The sequence below is a fragment of the Clarias gariepinus genome, chromosome 25, assembly GCF_024256425.1.
Source record: "Clarias gariepinus isolate MV-2021 ecotype Netherlands chromosome 25, CGAR_prim_01v2, whole genome shotgun sequence".
NCBI lineage: Eukaryota > Metazoa > Chordata > Actinopteri > Siluriformes > Clariidae > Clarias > Clarias gariepinus.
The window spans coordinates 18,292,592-18,317,315 of NC_071124.1; the positions used below are offsets into that span (position 1 = coordinate 18,292,592).

The 24,724-nt window shown below is 40.0% G+C and overlaps 1 protein-coding gene across 8 annotated transcripts in view; it reads right to left on the minus strand.

Annotated features, from left to right (window-relative positions):
• The window catches only part of LOC128512870 (receptor-type tyrosine-protein phosphatase mu-like), a 250,241-nt gene that overhangs the window by 58,881 nt on the left and 166,636 nt on the right, over positions 1–24,724 (minus strand). For 3 of the 8 annotated variants that reach the window (XM_053486348.1, XM_053486346.1, XM_053486354.1), the window contains exons 12-16: positions 12,027–12,303; positions 10,732–10,768; positions 9,584–9,658; positions 6,582–6,717; positions 204–233 (exon numbers count right to left, since the gene is read on the minus strand). In XM_053486348.1, the coding sequence (XP_053342323.1) occupies positions 204–233; positions 6,582–6,717; positions 9,584–9,658; positions 10,732–10,768; positions 12,027–12,303 (555 nt within the window). The remainder of the gene's footprint in view (positions 1–203; positions 234–6,581; positions 6,718–9,583; positions 9,659–10,731; positions 10,769–12,026; positions 12,304–24,724) is intronic. The other 5 variants (XM_053486350.1, XM_053486349.1, XM_053486353.1 and 2 more) reach the window with 3 other exon arrangements.

Below are 24,724 nucleotides of genomic sequence, written 5' to 3' on the forward strand. Positions count from 1 at the left end.
AGGCATGTTGTTTATTCTGATTGATACTGTAGATTTGAAGTTTTTACATCGGAGCTAGGGTAAAAAAACAAACCAAAAAAAACAAATGCCTGTCTGCAGAAGGACCGTAGTAGAAGAACTAAGTCTAATCATGCAGGGAATAGTGTACATGTCTTGTTGGAAAAGAGCAAATGCACTAACATTGTACAAAGGTGTTTACTTACAGGTAATAAGTGTAGGAGTGATAGGTTCTTCTGCCGAGTGAGGTGGTGGTGGGGTATAAGCAGTGGAGGGGGAGAGGGGGGATGGAATGGAAGGAAAGAAAAAGTAAAAAATATTAATGCTCGAAAAAGAGATATAAAGATGAACAAAAAGCAGACATGGTGGCATACGTGTATATGAAAGAGAGAGAAAGAGAGAGAGAGATAGAGAAAGAGAGAGAGATATTTTGGCTTTGTGATCGAGAGAGTTACGGTGACCGCGGAAGGGCGTCTCACGTCTTTCGGACAACTTTCACATTGTCCGAAAGTATTACAGCTGTCAAGTTGAACTACTTTACCACAGGGCAAAACTTCTAAACTTTCATTTCATCCAAGACGCCCACATGACGCGAATTACTTCAACAAAATTGCGCTGCACAGTTTAGAAAATAAAAAGCAACAAGTCTTTCGTTAAAAAAAAAAAAAGTAGTTAGTGATTAGTTGTGCATCAGTCTCATGAAACGGATAATAAATTTTACCTGCAAACATTTAAAACAAGGCTTATTTGAATAGGCATTACTGGTGGCAGTGCGGTGTGTATTTAAATAAATACTCCAGGGTTTTCAGGCTAATCTTTAGCCTTGTATAGCACAGCTGGAGAATGTGGATGACGTGTGCAACCTGGGATTTTAGAACATTTTTCTGGAATGAAAATCTGTTTGCATTTTGTTCACTTGGGTGTAAAATTTACTCTCAATCTTTATGATTATCCATTTTCTGATTCATTTGTGCTTTGATTTGACTGCACTAAAAGTCTCCAGAACATTATATACTGTAGGTAATAAGAGGGATTTGGATGAAACTTTGGTCTCAGACATTTATGTCACGTCTGTGTCAAGAGACGACTTCACACTGGCAAGAGAATCATCACGTATGTCCTTTGAAGTTTGTCTCTTGTGAGTGTGTGAGCGCTTTGATATCATTAATACACACTACTTGGCAGATAAAAGTTTCGTTTACATGTTGTCTGTTAAGCTTCGTTCTGGCTTAAATGATCCATTCATCCATCCATCCATCTTCAACTACTTATCCAAAGTCGGGTCGCGGGGGGCATAAATGATGCTTTTTTTTTGTATATGCGACCTGTCACATCTAGTCAGGTATTATGGGTCACATGGGTTAGTTTTGCTCTTTGGCCAGTAGAGTGCAGTAGGTAACATTTTGACGAGAACTGGTTGATAAATACTCTTTCTGATCGTTCAATAGAATTGACAAAGTTTCAATCCTAAATATTGTTTCAAAACCCTTTAATTCACATTATTAAATGGAAATGGGGATAAAACAAATCAGTGGTGGCTCAAATGGGTAAGGGTGTAGGTTACTAAGTTACTTATTAAAAGGCCAAGGGTCAAATCGCAGTACTGCCAAGTTGCCACTGTTGAGCCCTTGAGCAAGGACCTTTAACCCAACCTGCTCCATGGGCGCTATAACCTGCCCGACCCTGCGCTCTGATCCCAGCTTCATCACAGGAAAATATATAAAAAATAATTTCACTGTTCTGTAAGGTACATAAAAAATTATCAAATATTATTATTGTGAAGCCGGCCGCATCTTTTTGAACTGCTCGCTCACGCACCGTTGGGGGCGGCGTAACACACTCAGAGGACAGCGCTATCCACTCCTTTCACTTGCGTGAGCTCACAGATGCCCCTGATTGCCTGTAGAGCCTTGATTAACGTGGTAGCACCAAGGAACCTCTCATCCCTTCCCTTTGAGAGAGCTCGGCCAATCAGCTCACTCTAGACCTCCGGCTGCGAGAGGTTACAGCATCACCAGGGAGATCTCCGGATGATGAGACGAGCACTTTACCACTGCGTGATCAAATGTTGTATTTCCTCTATAATCTTACAGGTGGTGTGCTCTAAACTATTCACACATTGACAGGCAGCATAGAAACCTGTGTGGTAGGAAACAATTATTTGCTACATTTGTTTAGAATTGTAACAAACGCTTACCATTTTTAAATATTAAATCAGGATATTTATAAACATAGTGGTACTAACAGAATAACAATACAACTTTGATTGGAATCTAGGTATCATGATAATATTATATTTATATATATATATATTATAATAGTATTTTGACAGTTTTTTTTCCTAAACCCAAATTTTTACTAGACATACTGTATGTAATAAACTTGGTATCAAAATGGAGCGAATTAAATCAGGAGTCTGAAAATATACATAAATCACCCACAATATGACTTCCTAACTTATTTGATGTGACAGGTCATATAGGTTATTAATACATGTTTTATGTAAAGAGTAAATGGGAACTAAAGAGGTATTAGGTACTGTAGGAACCAAAGTTATAAGCAAAAACCTAAAAAAAAACCAGCCATTTTGATGAGTCTGAGGAACCATTCAAGACAAGCATTTGGATTTGTCACTTGATCACTTTGTATCTAATCTACACAGACCTTAGATTTTAATATCACCTGTCAGTCACTCACTCATCTTTTATCCTGCTTAATCCTGTATACAGGGTCGCAGGGGGCCTGGAGCCTATCCCAAGAGACTTAGGGCATGAGGTGGGGTACATCCTGGGCAGGGTACCTGTACATACACACACTATGGGCATACTGGGAACGCCAAGTAGCCTAATCTGCATGTCTTTGGACTGTGGGAGGAAACCGGAGTACCCGGAGGAAACCCACCATGCATGGGGAGAACATGCAAACTCCATGGACACAGAGATGGGAATCAAGCCTGGCCGGGAATCGAACCTGGACTCTGGAGGTGCAAGGTGACCACTAAACCACCGTGCCGCCAGCACCTGAACAGAAATATGTTTCCGTGCAGGGAAATGTGCTTAAATCCTCTTTTTTAGTAAGCATACAGAAGCTCCTGCACATTTTTCTGATGTAATTCCTATAACGATAATTTTTTCCATGCAGGGATTTGTTCAATAAACCTCTGCTGTTCAATCAGAAGAACATAAAGTGGTATAAAAGAAGTTGGGCTAATGAGGCTATGATGCATTCCTGCTCCTCTGACACAGTGTGAACAGGTAGACGAGACTAGATCTCGTGTTTCAGCATTCTGAACAGCACCGCGTCTCGTGGGCATGATTCTAAATGGTAATATCAATTGAACTGCGAGTCTAGATTTAACATGAGGATTAGCATGTCCTACCTCGCTTCCATTTCTAATCTAATCCAGTTAATTAAACCGACAGATTCGAACACACCCGTTCATTTGATTAAGCTATATTGAGCAGGATTCAATTAAAAGGATCGTGCATAGTGAGCATAACCTTCGCTGTGGCTCCGACATCGCCGGGAGAGCCGTTGCTCCTGAAGGGAAATTTATTCTTAAAGACGTCTTTTATTCCTGTGCATGTCTAACACGCAAATATGACTAATAAAACGTGTGTGTGTGTGTGTGTGTGTGTATATATATATATATATAATGCTATCGGTGTACAGGTGATCAGAGTGTAGGAATGTAGCGGGGGTTATTGTATTGTAATGAGGAGTTGATTCCACTTCCTCTGTGCCGTTACTGATGCCTGACTGAGAGATACATTGTAATCTAAAACAAATACAAAGAAACGTGCGTGTTTGTGTGTATGTGAGTGCGTGGTACTGGTTGACTCTACAGTCCTGTAGGTTCTGATAGAGAGCTTTATGGGACCTGGCTAATGCAAACCAGCCTGCAGCTAAACCAATCACTCCACCGCAGCATAGCTTTCATCACCATTTCCCTCTCATCTCCATTTTCCCTCAGTTTCTCTCTCGTGCTGTTTTCAAACAAATTCCCTCCCTTTCTCTTTTCCTCTCCCCCCCCTCTCTCTTTCTCTGTCATTTAAAAAATTTCGCCTTTCCATCTAGCTGCTATAAACTCATTTTAATAGGACTTAAAGAAGTTCGATTAATTATTCAGCATCACACTGACAATCCAGGGGCCCATGGGTCAAAAATGAAACTGGCGTGGAAATCTATTATTAATAGCTGTATTTGAAATCCCTCATGCTTGCACTGAAAAATACAGGACACTTCATTCACTGCATTTCAATGTGATTAGGATAAACCGGGTTATAAATGTCACTGTTATGGGAGAAGACTTTTTCATTCAAATGATTTTTTTTATCTTATGTTTTTTTCTAAATGTTTTTATCTTATGTTTTTTTTTCCTCCTTTTTCCACAGCTTAACTTAGGGATGGGCGATATAACTAAAAGTATCATATTGTGAGACCTGGAGATATTTTCTGAGTACGCAGAGGATGATATTCCTCAAGAGTTTACATAAGCACTAGCTAAGCAGGACTTTTTGGTTGTCAAAATGTTGTGCCAACTTTATGGATGTCGGGACTCATGATATTAACTGGACATCAGGGCCCGTATACACAAAGCTTCTTAAGCCTACAAGTTACTCCTAGTGATAAAATTTGTAGGAATTTCTTAGAATTATGACATTTTTTTAAAATTCATCTTAACTTTAGGACTAAATCTTGGTAAAGATTAGACCTAAAAACAGCTCCTAAGACAAAAATTGTTAGGAGTAGAGAGGAGGACTTTTAAGAGGCTTAATAGTTTATATAGCAGAGGACAAAATGGTAGAAAGAAGAAATATTTTCCAAACACTGAACGTAAAGCTAAAAGTAAACACTGCTCTTCTGTCCAATTTGGTTTCCTTGCTGTTTTACTTCCTTTCATCTCTTTTGGATTGTTGGCTACATACCATCCAAAATGGGGAACTTAAATAGACTTTCCTGCAATCATGTAAATTGGTCAAATCTGAGCCATTTTGCTTCCATTAATCTGAAATGGATTACAAGTAATAAAATCAGTGTAATAAATAAATGTAAGAACTTAAATATAGTACTGTAGCTACTGCGTGGAAATTGGTTGCTTCAAAAATATTTCAACATTTGACTGTTTTAGATATTTAGTCTATAACAGAAACTTTGCATAAAGAAGTTTGTAGTTATGATTTTACAATTTTATTATATAAGGTACAAAAAATTATAATTTTACTGTCTATTCTATTATCATATACTCTATTTTCACAGAGAGCGCATTTTAAGGCATTTACAGAGGTCAGAGGTTACTTTAATCAACCAAGCACAGTCCTTGAATTGCTGCATCATCCCCAGCAACATGGTCAATCACACCTCCTCACTAAGATAAAGGCTTTTTTTTTTACTTTCCTTACTCTGAGAATTTTCCTAAATCACTTTGGGTTAGGTTTTATGAGTTTATGCAGGAAATTAGCTGTCATGTACATTTTTAAAGTCAGCATTTCTGAACTCGAACGTTGTAAACATGCACATTACATGGCATACATGCTACAAAAATGTTGTTGTTTTGAAGTTGCAGTTGCAACCTTGTACTGTATAGGGTTATCTGAAAATCACTTTTTATCTCAAAGTCATTTCAAAATTTCAAAAACAATCTTGTCCTGTTGTTGTGTTTCGCATGGACAATGTCATACAGTAGCAACTGTACAATAACGTTAAGCAAATTTTAGTATTCTCTTGGTAGTGTTTTGTAATTCCAGATGAATCTAGTTAGTTTTTTTTTTTTTTTTGATTATCTTTAACACTCTCACTTTCTTATCATCTGTACTGCATTATCCTTATACGGGGACCTGGAGCCTATCCCAGGAGACTTAGGGGATGAGGTGGGGTACACCCTGGACATGCACACAGACCTGAGGCGGGAATCAAACCCTTGACCCTGGACGTGTGACGCCAAAGTGAATGCTCACCACTAAGCCACCTTGTTGCATATTTTTGAGACATAAAAAAAAAAAAAATATATATATATATATATATATATATATAGCTTGGAAAAAAAGGCTTCCCAGGGAATATTATTCGAACTAGAAGTGAGCATCGGGACTGCATGGGCAAGGTGTTATTTCTTTCCTAATAAAGATAAAAGACCATGTTCATTTATCGCACATGCAAAGCATTTATTCATCCTTAGTAAGTGCCTGGTCAGAACTCTAAATTTAAATTAAATTTATCTACTAGTTTATTGATATTTCAAGAAATATACCCAATTAAATTAGTTGTTTTTAATCTTTCTAATCTTTTCCAGTATTACAGAAATAAGGATTTATAGCTAATTAAGAAAAATTTCCCATCCAGTTTAGACCACGCCTACTTCACATTTAATTCTCATTACAAACACAGATATACAGTATACAACATTAAACAGACACATGTAATGCCACTAAGGAACTCCACTGCACATCATATCACATCACCCGACGCTAGTTCAACTGCATATACACATACACATACAGTACACACATGCTGGTTGTTATTTGATATACAGTACAGTATAAGTTGTTATACATGTAGTAATAACTGTATGTCTCACTGCTTACCGTTTCTTCATGAGAAGTACTACGCCCAGGAAGATGATGACAAAGAGCAGGATGCCTGCAATGACGCCGGCGATCTTCACCGTGTGGTCGGTCTGCTTCTCCGGCTCCACCGCATTCGGCTTGTGTGTTGCAGACCCTACGAACCGTTAAAGTGAAAAAAGTTTGAATGACTTTTTAAGAATCTGGAGAAATCAACAGCTACAGAGTAAAGATGCGTGCTAATGGCTTGCATTTTAATTGCCAATAAAATCTTTTACTGCTGAGATATTTCTGGCGGTGACAGCAGCACGGAGACGTCTGCAAACTGGTGAGCGACTGTCAAATTAGCAGAGGAGAAATAGTGTGGAATGAATATTTGGGTGCAGTGGGCTTTAATGTTGTACATCATTTTGTAAGTTTTTTTTTTTTTTTTTTTTTGTAAAAGACCCGCCAGTGTAAAATGTAATTAAAAGAATACTCCAGCGTTCATTTTCAAAGAGTCCCGATCCGAAACAAAGACTTCAATGCTTTTTATATACTGAAAAACCTGTTTAGTCGAAGCTCACTCATAATACGTCTAAGACTCATAAGACGTCTAAGAGCAGTTAAAACTTCTTTAAACCTCTACTAGTCATTCTTTCGGAGACTGGAGTACTTTCAATTTTTGGTCAATTATTAATAAGTTCTCAAGCTTTGGCCTGATGAAAAGTACAAGGGAGCAGCTTTGGTAAGACTTCCGCCCCCCCTTTAGTTCAAACTAGGCACCATGGAGGCCAACTGTGACCATTGTATTTATTCCCATCTTATATGACCATGCGGTCAACATTCACACACTATGGCAATTTGGGGACGCCAGGTAGCCTAATCTGCATGTCTTTGGATTGTGGGAGGAAACTGGAAAACCCAGAGGAAACCCATCAAGCACGGACAAAACATGCAAACTTCATGCACTCAGACCCAATGTGGGTATTGAACCCAGGATCTGGAGATGCAAGGCGACAGTGCTAACCAATGAGCCGCCACAGATACTACTTCCCCTCTGAAAATATGATGTGGTACCTGACACCAAGCCGTCAGTATTAGATCCTTTAAGGCCCGTAAGTTGCAAGGTTTGGCCTCCATGGGTGATGCCTTTTTTTCTGCACATCCCAAGATGATCAACTGAGTTAAAATTGAGAGATTGAGAATTTAGAGGCCAGTACTTTTATGTTTAGCTTTGGTACGACTTTTTTCCCCCCTTAGATGTACAGTACAGCTGTCTCACTGTTTATCAAACCCTTGTTTTTAAAATTAAATGGTTCCAACATACATTTTTAGTTAGCGCTTCAAATATCCATATCTAAACTGGATTTATTTTTTTATTATTAAATATTTATCATAATACTGTGTCCAAGCAAATACTGGAGGAAATTTAGAGATGCAAGATTAAGAATTTAAAGCCAGATCAACACCTTAAACTTATTGTTGTCTTCCTTAAACCATCCTTGAACCATTTGTGTATTGTGTCAGCGCTCATTATCCAGAGGAAAGAGGCCACTGCCATCAGGGAACATGCAGGGGTGTACTTGGTCAGCAACAATATTTAGATAGGTGGTACTATACAGTGGGTGTCATAGTAACATCCACCTGAACGGCAGAAACCAAAGCTTTCCAAGCACAACATGGCTTCCTCCTGCCATCTCACCTTGCTGCTATAATACACCCTTGTGCCATCTCTTCCCTGGGTAAGCTAAGTCCGTCTTCTTCCATCGCTCAATGGGTTGTATGGGCTCCCTGGCGAGACTGTGCCTACACAGCCCCATATATGTGTTCTGCCAGCATTAACTTTTTAAGCAATTTGAGCTTCAATAGCTTTTCTGAAGGGATCGACCACACGGGCCAGCCTTTGCTTCCCATGTGCATCAGTGAGCCTTGGGCTGAGCACTGGTAGTCCTTCCTTGGATTAAAGTTTGGGAGTTGCTCTGACTCAGTCGTCTAGCCATCACAATGTTCATTATCATTATTTACTTCACCTGTCAGTGGTCATAATATATAGGCGATTAGTTTATAGTTCAGTTTTATGTACATTTTATTCAAGGACCTCAACCTCTGCTCAAAATCATGCACTGCAAATAATTACTAAACATTCTCCATTCTTTTTTCAGCACAGAAAAATGGTGACGTACAGTATGTGTCCTTATCATTTGCACCTGCACAACTGATTGAGCTCATGTCCTGAAAAGATGCTAGAGCATTCCTGTGGCCTGCTCGCACAGTAAGTCCGCTGAGACCTGTGGACTGTTTATTTCCATCAGCCATTAGGACTGCTGGGGTGATAAAGCTGAAGCTATGTGATAACCACAGTGAAGCAAAATGTGATAGGTTCACCACTGCCTCTTCTCTTCTATGGATAAGTGTGTGTGACTGTTGGTCATGTGTGCCTCTGTATGTGTGTGTACACTCGATAATGTGAAGAGATGTCAATTCTGTCACCTCTGAACTGTTTTTGTGTGTGTGTGTGTGTGACAGTGAGTTTGGGATGACAAATTAGAGAAATGGGATGTTCTGCTCATGTGGGTACAGTATGTGTGTGCGAGACCCACTTGTGCAGGGTTTAATATTACATCGTGGCACCTTGTTAGGGAATAGCTTGTGTGATTGTGTTTTGATACGGATGTGCTGTACTAAAACGAGCCTGTCAGGTAGCAGCGTTGTGTTTATGGCAACACGAGCACGGTGTATGTTTGTGTGTGTGTGTCAGTATTACGAAACAGATTGTATAGTGGGACTTTAGATTTATGCAGGCTTGTTTATACACACCCGTCTGACTGCAGAAGTAGGAGTGGGTATTGCATCAGGGCCAAAGTTCACCGCACACACACACACACACACACACACGAAACTGAGCACGTGCACATGGTCGACCACGGACTCGCACACAAACACACAGAGATGCGGAGCTGTCCATCTTTTTGATGGGGTGTGATGGTGGGAGTAATGGGAGCGGACGGAGGAAGACAGTCCTGGCAGGGTGAGTGTCTGACCTGTTAGTTGGTTGTCGCCTGCAGCTGGAGCAATGCGGATGTAGGGAGTAGTGAGCTGCGTCACTAGAATAGCGGCTGACAGAGTGAGATCCACAACGACATGCAGTGAGAGAGAGAGAGAGAGAGAGAGAAAGAGAGAAAGAGATGTGGAGAGGTACAGAACAGGATTTTTTGAGAAAGAAAACCAACGACTGTTCAAGCTGTTAAATTTCAAGCTGAAAAATTCCACATCAGAAACATAATGCTAATTACATTCAAATCAACAACAATACAGGAATTAGTCAAAAAGTTATTGCTATTATAGGGCTTTATTTTAGTTGACCATACACACATATATACTGTATGAGCCAATCAGGTTCATTATGCAAATGCAGACCTTGCAAATAAATAAAAGTGTAAAAGAAATGTGACTAAAATATTTAAACCTAATGTTGAATTTACCTACACAAAAATAATATCATTTTTAAACATTTAAAAAAACAGAACCTTTTCCTTTAAATGATCCTACGTACTGTAGATGAAAAGACGTTTCAAGAAAGTCCACATAGCGGAACTGAAATTTACACTTACTGAATCAACATCAATGAATTACTGTAGTTCAATTACAAACAATTATACAGTATATTATAGAACACAGCCCTCTCACGAATGACATTTCAGTGCAATAAACACATTTGCGCTGCTACAGTAGCTAATGTCTATAGTAATTAATGCTAATGCTATCTGATTTAGACACAATATGACTTTCTGCTGCACGTTCTCGAATCCAAAATGTTAAGTAATAAATGATAGAAACACGATAATAAGTACAACAGACCTACATATTTCTAGATAGAAGTTTTATTACTCTTATTAAGCATATCCAAAACATCTTTAAAACCTTGAGTATTTTCCGTAAGAGTGTAAAAACCTTGTGGATGCTTATTGCTTAACCATCTACTCCTCAGATGGTTAACAAAATGTACGTTAACAAAACAACTGTACTATTTTAACACGTCTGCGTGTAGCCAGTTACATGCAAGTGTGTTAAATGCTTTTTTTTTAAACATTTGACAATCTTGTTTAATCAAAACTTGAGAGGCCATTATACTAGTAAACACGTCAAACACATCCATATGTCAGCATGCTAACATAATACAGAAACTTACCTTTGGTGGCGACTCGAACACAATCTATTTTAGTCTCCTGTAGAGAAGAAGACAAATGTTTAATTGGAGGTCGTAGTTAGGCTACAGTATACCTAAAAGCAATACGTATTGTGGGTATCATGCTAGCTGATGGAAAAAACAGCTTGCCAAAAATCCTAGCCTGAAATCTCTATACAAAATTAAAAAAAAAGTTTCATATTAGATTTACTTGTTAAAAAATACTACTTTTTATTTCTTTTTTCCCCCAGCTCTACCTAAAAGGAAAGGCGTTAGGAGTGTGGGATTTGATTAATTATCAGTCTTGAATAAACAGACACGAGGCTGCTTGGCTAAGTGCCCATCAGTATTCATCAGCGGCACTAAAACACAGGTCTTCAGTCAATTAGGAAACGAGCTCCGGCTCTCCCGCTATATAGACATAGAGCAGCCTTTTAAAGAAAGCAAGCAGTGTCAGTGCTGTCAATCTAAACAGCAGCTTTCTGTAAGAGCATGGGCGGAGAGGAGGTGAGAGCTAGTGGAAAGAAGAGAAACAGAATCGAGAGCAGCGCAGATCGAGACGCGGAGAGAGAAAGAAGAGAAACTCTGGAAAAAGCATTAAGCACTGCGTTAATGTGTCCTGCACTCGGCCTGCTGTGGCCATGTCAGGAGAAACTTTAGCTGTCATCGCTGAAGTGCTTTTAACCCAGAGTTCTCCCACCTACGTATTGAGATAAGCCTCCTCTGATTGGGCGTGAGCCTTTGGAACATTTTACCTGTCAATGTGTTTCTCTGAAGCTAAAAATGCCCCGGTGTCGTTCTGCGGTCCGAGGAAAGAGTCGGAACTGTCTGCACTTATTCACAAAGTCGCCACATACAGCTCTAACGGAGGCAAAGTGCAGAGGCGCTTTATAAAGCGCACAAAGGTCGCGCGTTAATGCTTTCGTCTGTGAATTCAGTTCCAGGTCGGGGCAATTCTGAAATCACTGCCTCAAATATCATCCATTAGGAGTGAAAACATCCAGTAGCACCAATATGATGTCACTCACCCAAATAGTAGTAGCGAGGAGCACATTAGCACACGGTAGTCATTCCTGGCTCAATAGCACTAATGCTAACCAATGCTGAGAGGAATGATCAAGAGTGTAAGCGAAGAGGTAAAATGTTGTGTAGAGTGATTGGGATTAGTAAATGTTTCTAACTAAATGTTACTGTATATATTGGGCAAAAAGAGGAGAATCACGAGGCTTACAAGACTTTTATTACTGGTTCTGTATGCCCATAAATAAAATACACCTCAGATAATTATTAGGACCCACCCCATTAGCAGTGCTCACGGCCTGGTAGTAGACACTATAGCTCTTGTGGGGAAGCAGTGGTGCGTTCCAAAAGCCACTGTAAGTTCGGTTGTCCCCCACTGTAAAAGGCAGAGGTGACGGGATGCCCCCAGAGGGAAATTCCGCTGTGAAGTAGTACTTAGAGTTGAGTGATGTTGCGTTCTGGTAGTGGACAGGAATGGGGTAACAGCGCAGGATCTCTGCTTCACCGCCACGTGCTCGTCTGGGCCTCTCTTCCTCCACCACCACCTGATACACACTGTGAAACAGACAGACACAAAGGGATACAAATGGATACTGACCCACCGAGACGCTACAAAGTCTTTCACCGGACGATTGCTGGGCTCACAATAGAAGCTAATAAATTAATACACATACAACAAGAACAGCTATTTGTCTGATGAAACCAATTTCAATCTCAGGTTCCATTTCCTTCCCATATGATCCACAGACGCATCTACAATCAGTCAGGAACTGTACAGTACCCAAATCCAATATACAGCCCGAACTCTCCGGCTTGCCTTTCATCTTCTGCTCTGCAGCCTCTAAGACATCACAAGTGTGTTCATCGAGTGCGCTTTCTTTAGGTCTTGTCCAATATTCTAAAGTACTACAGCAACTACAGAGTGGCAGAATTTTTCTGCCGAAAAGCAAAAAAAAAAAAAAAGAAAGAAAAAAACATCCCTAGGCGCTGCTTCACCTTAAACATGTGAATAATTAAAGAGCAAACATAACCAGCACTGTGGTATAATTATACAAAAAACTCTATTGTATATTCTGGCTATGGTGGGCACTTTACGCTTTTATCATGTAGATTTATAACCCTCGTATTCCTGTTCGTAAATTCGAAGCAACTACCGAGCCTTATGCGACAACAATTTCCCAAAAGCGTTGTGTGCTGGACGTTATGACAGGATAGTATTAATATTTAATATTATTAATATTTAAAGCAAATATTTAGGGAGGGTAAGCCTGAATCAGAGGACAACTAAATAATGTTAAAAACTAAATAATACGGTATGCACTTCTGAAAGTTACTGTTCTTCAGCAAATAATAATAATAATCATTTGTTTTGTTTTCATTCTAATTATCGCATATTTTTCCAAGCCCACTCTAATTAACATGATTTTCGGTTTAACAAGATTCACTAGATAAAATTAGAAGAAATTCTGCATTATTATTATTAATAAAACATAAGTAATGTTAGCAAAGCAATTACCACTTGTATATACAGTACAATGTTTTTTTTAACCCTAAAACCCTGGGAGGCACTGAAACACAACATTGGTAAATTACCAATCCAATAAATGAATAATCCATATGTGTAGGTTGCAAAGGGAGCAATGCAAAAAACAAACAAACAAAAAAAAAAAATCAGCAAAGGTGCTTTAAATAAAATCAGATCAAATAAAACCTTAACCAATGTTGTTTTCTATTCATCAACAGTAATAAACAAATAATAATTAAATCCTCTAAGACAAATATGAGTACCTTAATTAATCATTTTGTATTAACAGATTAACTGAAAAGAAAAATATATAATGAATCTGAGATCAGCCAATTATCAAAATTTGATAATTTAATTTAAAGCAGATATTTTAGTTACAAACATCAACACCTAATATCAGCATATTTAGTTAATATTTATTCCTAGTTTTATCCAAGATTATTATAAAACAAGTGATAGATAGAAATAATATGTAAAGTGTCATCAAAAAGTACTTTGATCAACTATAACATAAACCACACAAAAAAATTAACACTGGAGGAACTGTGGGGGCTGTGAGGAACGCTGTTTCGTTTCACTGTGTACTGAACTGTATATGGGCCAGGGGTAGCTCAGTGGTTAAGGCATTGGACTACGGTTCGGATGATCCCAGGTTCAAACCTTTGAGCAAGGCCCTTAACCCTCAACTGCTTAGATGTTTAATGAGATAAAAATGTAAGTCGCTCTGGATAAGAGCGTCTGCCAAAAGCCTAAATGTAAATGTAAATGGTTAAAATGACAATAAAAATCTACTTGACGTGACTTGATAGGAAGGTATGAGAACACCCAGTGCATCATGGGATTTAGCAGGCAAAGAGTTCATAGTTGTTTCTCCAATCTCCAGCTCTCAATCTGATTGAGGATTCATAGAATGTACTGGACAAACAAGTCTGATCCATGGAGGCCCCACCTCACCTCGTCACTTATAGCCCTTTAATGCAAATATTCTGATGCCAGATATCACAGCACACCATCAGGGGTCTTGTGGAGTCATGCCGCTAAAACAAGGGCACCCTACACAATATCAGGCATAATAATTAGCAGTTCTAATGTTATGGCTGATTAAATGATCCAATGAGCCAAATGCTGGTATAATTAGTGTGCCATGACTATGGCTGTCAGCTTCACTGAGGTTAACTGATTGCCTGTTAGTTGCATGTGGTCATGATGTAGGCTAATTTCGAGACAGCTTTGATTCATTTCTGCCCACAAACGCAATGCAAGATTGCTACATTTGTATAATATTCAGCATGTAATGTCACATGCTAGTTAAAGAAGGTTACAGCATTTCCTCTTTTTTTAGGATCATATTAGATTTTTTTTGTCTCCTGTTAAAATGAAGAAAAACGGTTATTTGGAGTTACTCGAGCTGAGAGTTTGGGCGAGCCAGCAATGCAATGGTTAGCAGCTAGCAGAATGAATGTTGATTGATGCTAATCTGACCTTTGGGCTGGCTAATCTGTAATAAGTCTGGGTTTGTTTGGGCTTGCTAGCAAAAGGTTATCTGTGACTATAAAGAGCAAAGTATATAAATATACTGTAGTTAATGAAATTACCAACTTCCACATTCATGTGTGGCTGAAGCAGACCGCTGCCCTTTTCCTTGGTTTTCTCATTAAATAAAAAATACGAAACAGCTTTTTTTTTTTTTTTTTTTTTTTTGCCAGAAGCATCTCTGTACTACAGTACGATCCGACCCTTACAGCTCCCCGACCAGCACCGTAGGGTGCCTCTAATAAATAACTGTGACACAACAAGCCTTTATGCATTCCTGAAGATTGCAACTTCTGGCTAACTCTATCATTATGCATCCTGCAGCTTTGAATCTCTTTTATATGTTGGCATCAGTCACTGGGCCTCCTGTGGCTAAGTGCCGGGTCCTCCTGTTTAGAAAAGAAATATGATCCGCTGAAATATTTATTCCGCTGCGTCCCTGCGTCTGAGAAACTGAAGTTAATTAGCACCTGGCCTCATACTGAGGTTAGAGGTTAGAGGCAATGGGGGCCAAATATGGCAGGCCTATACTGATTACGAATAAATGAGAAAGACGGAGAGACTGGGAGAGAGGGAGAGTGGGAGAGAGAGAGAGAGAGAGCAAGCAAGGGAAGAAGCAAGCATAATGAGACGATAGCAATCATTAGAAATCATGTTACTGATCACTATCTCAGTCTTTTACCTGATATATTGATATTTTATGACCTGAATGAGCCCGATTGCAACAGGCTTCTGCTTGCAGCTTATAAATCACAATTGAATAACTGACCGTGGGTCAATATCACCGAGTGCATTCTGAAAGATTGAATCTTTCTGTTGAATAAAGTGATTCTACACAGTCCTGTTTGAATTTGGCACCAAAATGTCTCAAAGCAGAGATGATAGTCTGATGCTGTACTCTAAAACTGACTATGAGATGATAATGTGTGACATAAGCCTACAAGTACTGTGTGAAAGCCTGATTTCTTTGTATTAATAAAATTACATGATGTAGATTTAAGAAATTGGAACAAATGCTTCATCGTGAAGCCATAAATATACAATTTTAGCATCACCAGTATACTAATCACCGGCCTGATCGTCTATTATTATCTCCACCTGTTTCTCACTGACTTAGATATTTTTTAATGCTTGAATGATTCAAAGTTCACTGTGTGGCTTTGAAAACAAAAACATTTCTCCGAGACTGCTCAGATACAGGGACCAGGCTGAAAAACACAAGCTAAAAGCTTGCCCAAAACCTTCAGGAATCCTGGGAACTATTCCTCAAAAATACTTTATTAGAATTAAAAAGGAATTCTGGCTGAAAAAAACAACAAAGTTTTTTGCATATTATTGTTTATTTATCGTATTTTCACAAAAAAATTCTCAAATTGTGAAAGCACAAATGTATTCATGAGCAGCGAGCATGAAGGGTTACGAGTGCACTTCACTTCAGCCAGAACTAAGCACTGGACACTGGGACATGTTTCAGGTCTACAATTAATGGCACCTTGACCCACTTTTAATCATCGCATTCATTTCTCCGACTCTGGGCGTCTCACACCGTGTTAAAGATGATGTAGTTCCAACTTGCTCCTGATTGCTTAATACTATAACCATAAATTCAAATGATGACAGGATCTGTATGATAAGAGGCAAGAAATTATGATCACAGCCATTTTAGAAATCCAAATGCTACAAATACTTCTCAGGTGGAATCCTGGCTGGTGTCTTGATAAATACTGAACCTCTCCCTAAAAGCTTGTCTGACTCAATATCAATAAATTGGAACCCATTTCCGTATCTCGACCCAAGAAATCTTCCTTTTGTTCCCTCTGTTACTATAGAAACTGATCCTGGGTTTACCCGTTTTTTGTTTTTTTTTTCATTAAGATCACTTGATGTTTTGTATAAAAGCGAAAGGCCTCTGTGCACGAATGAAAGGTGGGTTATGAACAGAACCCCCTTTCGAAGCCCTAGGGCAAAAAAAATGAGATAGGCATCGGGTGTGAAGATTTATGTGTGCAAGATGGACACCCCATGCTCTCACACGCAACATTACACATGTATCATACGCTGATTAAAGGATAAAGAGTAATGAGCAAAATGTATTATTATTATTATTATCATTATTATTATTATTATTATTAAGTTTCAAATATCCAGGGTGAATATAAACAATCCAATGACATTTTAGGATTTCAAGAAACACTTCACTAAATTACAGCTAAATCCATTCTAGGCAGCGGGCACGCAAAATATGTTTGTATATTTATTTCTGTAATCTTTCGAATCATTTATTATAGATTTATAATATATTGTACCCAAATAAAGGAATACGGATTAAAACACAAGAAAGTGTGTTGTTTTAGAAAATCAAGCACAAGATTAGAAAACTGATTTGCCTGATTTGAAAAAACTAACTTCCTAATGCATAATGATGATGTGCTTGCTTGTCTGAGCGGCTCTGACACACGCCTCAGACCCTTCGCTGCAGACAGAGCGACACCATCCAATCATCCAGCTATTTGCCTAATTCAGCATGACATGAACTCACCCAAAAGGAGATAACAATACAGAAAATAAACAGTGACAAACGTGAAACGCTGTGTGAGGAATCGGGCGTTCCGGAGCGTTACGTGTTAAATTGGCAGCAGCGCTGTTTGTGTAGTGCTAGGACTGTAAAGTATGCTCTTAAATGATAGTTATTCCTAACATGCGAGGCTTAAGGCGCTAAATACGATCATAAACATGCACCATATGCTCTGGTGCGCTAGGAACAGCTAGGAAAAAAAATACGATTGGGTTTGACGTGCCACGTCTGGGCTGATGACATCAGCTAATCCTCGGAGGAAGTGAAGAGCGCTTCTGCGGTTCTTCCCGTGGTGGCCGAAGGCCAAGCGGCACCGGAGAGGAAGAAATACGCTCTCGCACTCTCTAACCTGTCTCTCCCTTGCTCGAGCTTGACATGATGTCTCCCTGCGGCCCTATGACTAATTGATTAAAACCTCTGAGTGTGGAGAGAGCTGACACACCGCTCCCGCGTCTGGGGAAAGAGCGAGAGGAAGGAACGGGCCAGAAAAAGCACCTGCTTATAATAACTTCTGTTAAGGTAAAAAAAAAAAAAATATATAGATATTTCAGAAGATGTGAAGATAATTGAGATCTAATGAGGATGGAGAAAATAATCACTTCTTACTTGGAATTTGTTTTAAAGGTCCCTAGGTACTTCTACCCAGAGAGCTTGCTTTCTTGGCTCATGGCAACAAACGACTACGGCGTCATCAAAGCTTGAACTAACAATAGGCAGGAAAACTGCCGAGAGCTAAGAGAAAATAAGACGGGGTGCTTATGGGAGCAAGGACGGAAAGCGAGAAGGAGCGAAGCAGGGGCTGTGTGGAAGGCAGCATGTGTTCCGTAGCTCCGTGACCAATTAGGCTCATTCCATCTTGCCAGCAACCAAATGCCATGCTCGCCAATTACACCAGATTGACTTGGCATCGACTGGAGAGTGACCTGAGAGCCTGATTTACTGCCTGCTGGTGTGAGAGCAGACAGACACTGAGATAGAATGTGTACCTGTACAGAAAGGAAGCGTCTAAATCAGACCTCGCCTCTGACCCTGTTCCTCTCTTTCCTGCGTTAACGCTAATCGACTCTTCGAGCTGTGCACCTGGGCATTCAAACAGGCACTTTGTTTAGCTCTAGGCCCTATATCTGCCTGATTTAAGAGCCATGCTGAGACACAGGCCTCCTACCTTTACTGCCTCTCCACTCACCCTCTCGCATTCTCGACGTTTCCTTAGGGAGTTTTTAAAAGTGCTACCACTTCCAGAGCTTTATCCCGCTATACTATAAACCTCTCTCTGACACTCTCTTCCTCTCGCTCAGTGAGACTCTCTAGTCACGTCGGTCTCTCCCAGGTGCAATTTAAAAGCAACGAGCGAAGGGACGTGCACAAGCAGAGATCATCGCTGTGCTTTAATCTGAAATCTCTCACTGGAACAACAGGAAACAGATGGCATAATAGCTTGCAAAATCACACACTGCAAATGTAATATTTTCTTTGTCAGAGTTCAATTAAAACGTAAAGGCATGCTCGGTATAGAAAAACCAACGAACAAAACTGATTAGACTGTAATGCAGCCTACACAACGCTGAAACGCATCCATACTGCATGGCGACTGAAGTGTATGTACGGTCACATCCTGTTAGGTAAGCCAGATGGAACATTAAGACAGCTTGACTTCAGCATGAAAAATAACCCAATCTATATTTCTGAGAGAAAAAGATCTACAAATTCTAGATGAACTGCAAACCCAGTCAGGAAAGGTGGAGAGAGAAATCTTGCAGCACTGGTGCCATCCTTACCCGGCAGCACCTTCACCGTTCTCACGATAGGAAGAGGTGCAAAGAGAAGAATAAGACAAGAGAAGGAAAAGAAAAGGGAGCAGAATAAAACAGAGATGAGAGAATGAAAGTAGATATAAGACGAGCAAAAATAAGAAAAAACTAAATAGGGAGGGAATGGAAGAGAAGAGAAGAAAGGAATAAGATACAGGTGGAAGGAGAAAAGAATTTAGAAGTAGGTACAGAAAAAATAAGTAAAGGAAAAATAGTGAAAGAAAGAAAAGAGAAAAGGGGGGAAGAGGAAAAAGAAAAGAGAGAAGACAAGAAAAGAAAAGAAGTAAGGGAGGAGAGGGGATGAGAATTGAAAACGAGATAAAAGAAGATAAGAGGTAGTGTGATTAAAAAAGAAATGACAAAACTGGAGGAAGACAAAAGAAGAAAAGAGAATTGTAATAAACAGAACAGCAAAGAAGAGAAGAGAGGTGAGGATAAAATAGGAAAAATTAACAGAGGAGAGAAGAGAGGAGAAGATAAGAAAAAAGTAAAAGAAAAGAGACAGAAGAAAGGAGAAGATAAGAAAAAAGTAAAAAGTAAAAGAGAAGTTAAGATAAGAGAGGAGAAGAGAAGTGAATGGAAAAGGGGAGAGTAGAAGTCAAGAGAAAAAAGGAGAAGAGATGACAGGAGATGTGAAGATAAGAGAATAGAAGAGAAGTTTAGTTAGGAGAAGATAGGAGAAGAGAGGAGATGAGAAGAGAAGAGAGGTTTTCTGGATGATAGGCATTGACAAGCTTAAGCTCTCAGCTGAATCAATTACATAAACAGATCCAGCGTGAGAGCCGTGTCTTGCTGATTCCCGGCTACAGACGTTCGATTACACTTTTCACTTCTCTGTGTGCATGTCAGTGTGTGTGTGCGTGTGTGTGTTATCAGCACGGCTCATCTTGCATCTCTCGCCCTGGGCTGACGATGACTGATCGGCAAAGGTGGTAAAACTGAGGAAAGCGTGGATGATCAAGCGGAGCGTCTCCGATCGCTCTTTTGTCTGCGGCAGCGTGGCGGAGCGGTGGAGGCGTCTTCTGGCCCGTTGCCGGACCGTTCCTGACATTATCCTAACGCCGTACGACATGGCTAATCCTCTTAAACAAGCATCACAGCAAACACACTCTGCTCCCTCTGGTCATGAGTGCTCCATCATGTTCCATGTGTGTGTCGTGTGTGAGACGGAGTGAGAATTCATGAGTTTGTGTATAAATGTGTGTGTGTGTGTGTGTGTGTGGTAACTGAGATTAGTTGTCACGGCCAACTAGAGCCGAGGGAAATTTATCTCCGTGTGCATGTGTTAATGTTTTCTGATTACTAATGGCATGAATATTAAAATGACTCCTGCGCTCTCGGGTGAATCCCGGCGGAGGAAGACTGCGAGCGGAAACACGCGCGATTGACACGAGATTCCCGATTCTCCCGCGTTCACCTGCTGCTTGGAATTCCATCCGCTCTCCACCTTATCTGCACCTTCCTGCTCCTCTAACAGCGAGTTTCTCTTTGATTTCGTTTGCTTTTTTCGACTCGCCGGCAGACAGCTGCTTTGGAAACGGCGAGTATTTGGTGTGATGTTTCTCACAAATCCAATCAGCACGAGGATGATTGCTTTATCATCTCAAACTGCTTCGGTGCTGAGAAGAAAAAATAGCACACACACACATACAGTATACTGTGGTTATTCTCACAAATAAACAGCACAGCTGTAAATCAGGGGGTAATAACACCAGTGTAAGGCTCTTTAATTCCTGTACATGTGATCATATTTTATTTGCTTTAAGCATGGAAAGTTTAAACCACGCATTCCAGACGTATAGATTACCAAAGTGTCAAGGCTCTATCTTTCCGGTTTAGCTCAGGATCTGTTTGGCTTGCATGTCAGCACTTGTGTTGAATTTTTTAAGTGCGGCCAAAATCTGAAGCTCGATGAACCCGGGTGAAAGAGAGTGAAAGGTGCCATCCAGAAACTTCTTCAAAAGGAAAGACACAGAGCTGTCTTCAAAGCCACGGAGCTCACAGCCTTCTCTCTCTCTCTTTCTCTCTCTCTCCCTGTGGCTAGACTGTAGTTACAGAGACACAGAAATACACCCAGACACACTCATATATACCAAAATCAACCTACAGTATGCACACAGGGACATATAATAAAGCCACATAATAAAGCACTCGAGGTTGATCAGAGGATCGGAAGGTCAAATTCTGATATTTTCTACCATCTAAAGATCTGAATCTGAAAACTGGTGTTGTATTCGCAAACGTCTCAAAGTTGAGAAAGCAAGATTTAACGATTCCAGTCCAGTTTCGAGTAAAAGGTGATCACATGAGCCAAACCATCATGCGTGGTATTTTAGCATTAGTCTCATCCTGGTCTTTTCACACTCGCTGATTAAAGCGTTTACTTTGCTCACGTGACGTGATGGTGCCGCAGCTGATCTCTGATCCCAAACTGATTACAGTACGTCTATGTCCATTCCTCTGCATAGTGTACAATACTGATCCCAAAATGAAAGCTGGGAATAATAAAAGGAAATATAGGAATGAAGCCCAGAGGGCAGGAGAAGGGAAAAAAAATCGATGGGAAAAAGAAACAGAGCAATAGAAGAGGAGAGAAAAGGAAAGCAATAATTACCGAAAGGGGCAAAAATTGAAAAAAGAAAATGCATAAAGATATAAAAAGTGCCAAAATCATTAAAGAGTAAATAAGAAAGTGGCAAAAGGAAGAGAGGAGAAAGACAAAAAATGAAAAATGAATACAAAAGGGAAGAGGTAAAGATGACAGATGAAGCAAGAATAGCCCAAATTGAGAAAGTAAATAAAAAAAATCAATAAAGAATCAAAGAAGAAGAGAGAAGTCAAGTAAGAGAAGAGAATTAAAGAATGAGAATAAACAGAGAATTTAAAAAGAAAACCATGAAGAGCACAAAGTGAAGAGAGATTAAATAAGAAAAAGAATTTTAAAGAATTTTAAAAGGAGAAGATAAAGAAGAATCAAGAGCTAAAAATAGTGGAGAGTAAATAATACAAAAAAGGAGGAAAAGTAAAACGAAGAGAAGAGAAGAGAACTTTCTGCTAAGCCACTGTTTTGTTAAATATTTAAACAGTGTTTGCACAACATCCACACCCAAAATGAACTCCTGTTTCACGGAACGAATCCTGGATGTTAAGTGACACGTACTGTACTGTACCTGTACTGTACCTGTACACCATCAATGCTGAGGTACTATAACTGCACGGGCAGTAACAGAGTGTGAAGTCATTTTTCTGTGGCTTTAAAATTCTCCAAAATGCCATTAAACACATTTAGGTCACTCATCGTAGCTGCTGTTTTATCTTCCGCTTCATGGATCATGTGACAGAAAGATGCGATGCGGTTGATGTTTCAGGACGTGTCCCATATACAGAGACGACCTTATACAGTTTAATATACAGGAAGTGTATTAAAAAATCAAAGCATATTAAACACAACATTCTGAGTTCTTATTTCTGCACACTGTATCCAAACCCTATACCTAATAAGGCTGAGAAAACGAGAGACTGATACGGCTCCATCGTCGTCTTAATCTAATTAAACTCATATCGTTATCGGATCTTACCTTACAAACAGCACGGTTTTGCCCTTGGCAATGGAAAAAAAAAACACATAAACCAAAGTCAGATCTTTTAAAAGGTTGATCAGAGGCTCTTTGGTGTGTGTGTGTAAGCGCATGTGTGTGGCTTCATTTGAGTAAACCAATAAAAGAACCATGTGATAATTAATGAAAGCCTGCCCTCATGCTGCCTCTGTAATTCTAATCAGCTGTTTTGTAATTACTCTACAGAGAGACTGCCACCCTTGCCCATGGAGAAGTTGTTAATATACCACCTGGCTTGCAGCAATAACAAAGAAATAATAAAACGCAGAAAGAGATTAGATGTGGGATTAGAATAAAGAGATTTTCATCATCTTGTTTTTTTCCCCCTTTCATTATAGAGCCTTAGGTCAATACTCACTCACTCATCTTCTATACTGCTTTATCCTGTATTCAGGGTCGTGGAGCCTATCCCAGGGGGCTTAGGGCACGAAGCACAGTATACAGTACCCTGGACAGGGTGCCAATCCATCGCAGGGCACACACACACACATACCCATACACACACTACACAGGTAGGGAAAACATGAAAACTCCATACACACAGAGACGGGAGGAAGCCTGGCCAGGAATCAAACCTGGACCCTAGAGGTGCAAGGCGACAATGCTAACCACTACACCACCGTGCCACCCAGGTCAATACTGTACTGTGTAAATATGATTTGGCCAGATTAACACTGGAGACTGGGATTAAAATAAAGGACTATAAGTAAACCTTTCAAATGTTCACGTATAATCCCGTAAGCTTGATGTGTAAGGAGCGCTATTTCAGAACACGAACGTAATTTATTTTCTGCAACAACAAAAAAAAAAAAGAAAAGGGACAAGCGTGCAAACGGTAACAGAAGGAAAAAAAACAACCCAGCGGTGTTCAGAAACCTGCCAAGCGGAACAGCTTTATTCGACGTGGTTTAAATCTGACAGCGTCCAGTGGAAAATAATGAGTATGTTTGCATGACCTAGGGCTGGGAAGAGTGTGTTCTCTATCTGCTCAGGGTTTCTGGATGCACGCAGCCGAAGACCGAAGACATTCATGAGCAGTCAGGCCTCGAGAACTGGAAGTGGGCTATGGAGTGAGTCCGGGCCCCCAACACCGGATTCTACCACCATAACGATGCTATTTATTAATAAGAATGGGTTGAGAGAGATAAGTGTGTGTGTGTGTGTGTGTGTGTGTGTGAGTGTGTGTACTATAGTCTAAGGGACAGCCAGAGGCAGAGCGAATAGATGAAAAGGGTTCAGAGCCTGAAACCACACACACACACACACACACACACACACACACACACACACACACACGCACACAAACACACGCATGCTTTGTTCTCGGCTTCAAAGGCCAAAGCTCACTCACAGGGACCAAATCCACAAACAATAAAAGGGAAAAAAATAGATAAAAACTGTTTTGAAAATGAAAAAGCAGAGGAAGGGTTTAGCTGTGAGCTAAATGCAGTCTTTACTGCTGCAGATGCAGAGTCACGGGCTGCTCTGGGAGCTTATCCACGGCTTCACACGGGTCCTGCCTCAGACACTGCCTGCCTTCATTGAACCTTTCTTAGCTTTGTATTTGAATAACCGCCGTTTACAATACTCATTATGGCTAATCCACGTTTAACATACAGTACACCACACTTTGATGTTTCTCTACACTCAATATGTTCACTTGGTCTGTTTCGAACCTCGAATCCCAAAACTGTTTGAGGAAGTAAGCTTACCAGAATGCACCCACCTGCTGTGTATTTGACTTTTGCTTACAAAAACGCTGTTCTGTGATTTGGCCGTGTACAGTACCTGTACTCTACCTTTGATGGAATTGCAAGACCACACACACACATTATGCGCAGAGCAGTGGGATGTACGGTACAATCATACAATAGAAGAGAAATGATCATGGGCAGAGACCTACTGTACCTGTCTC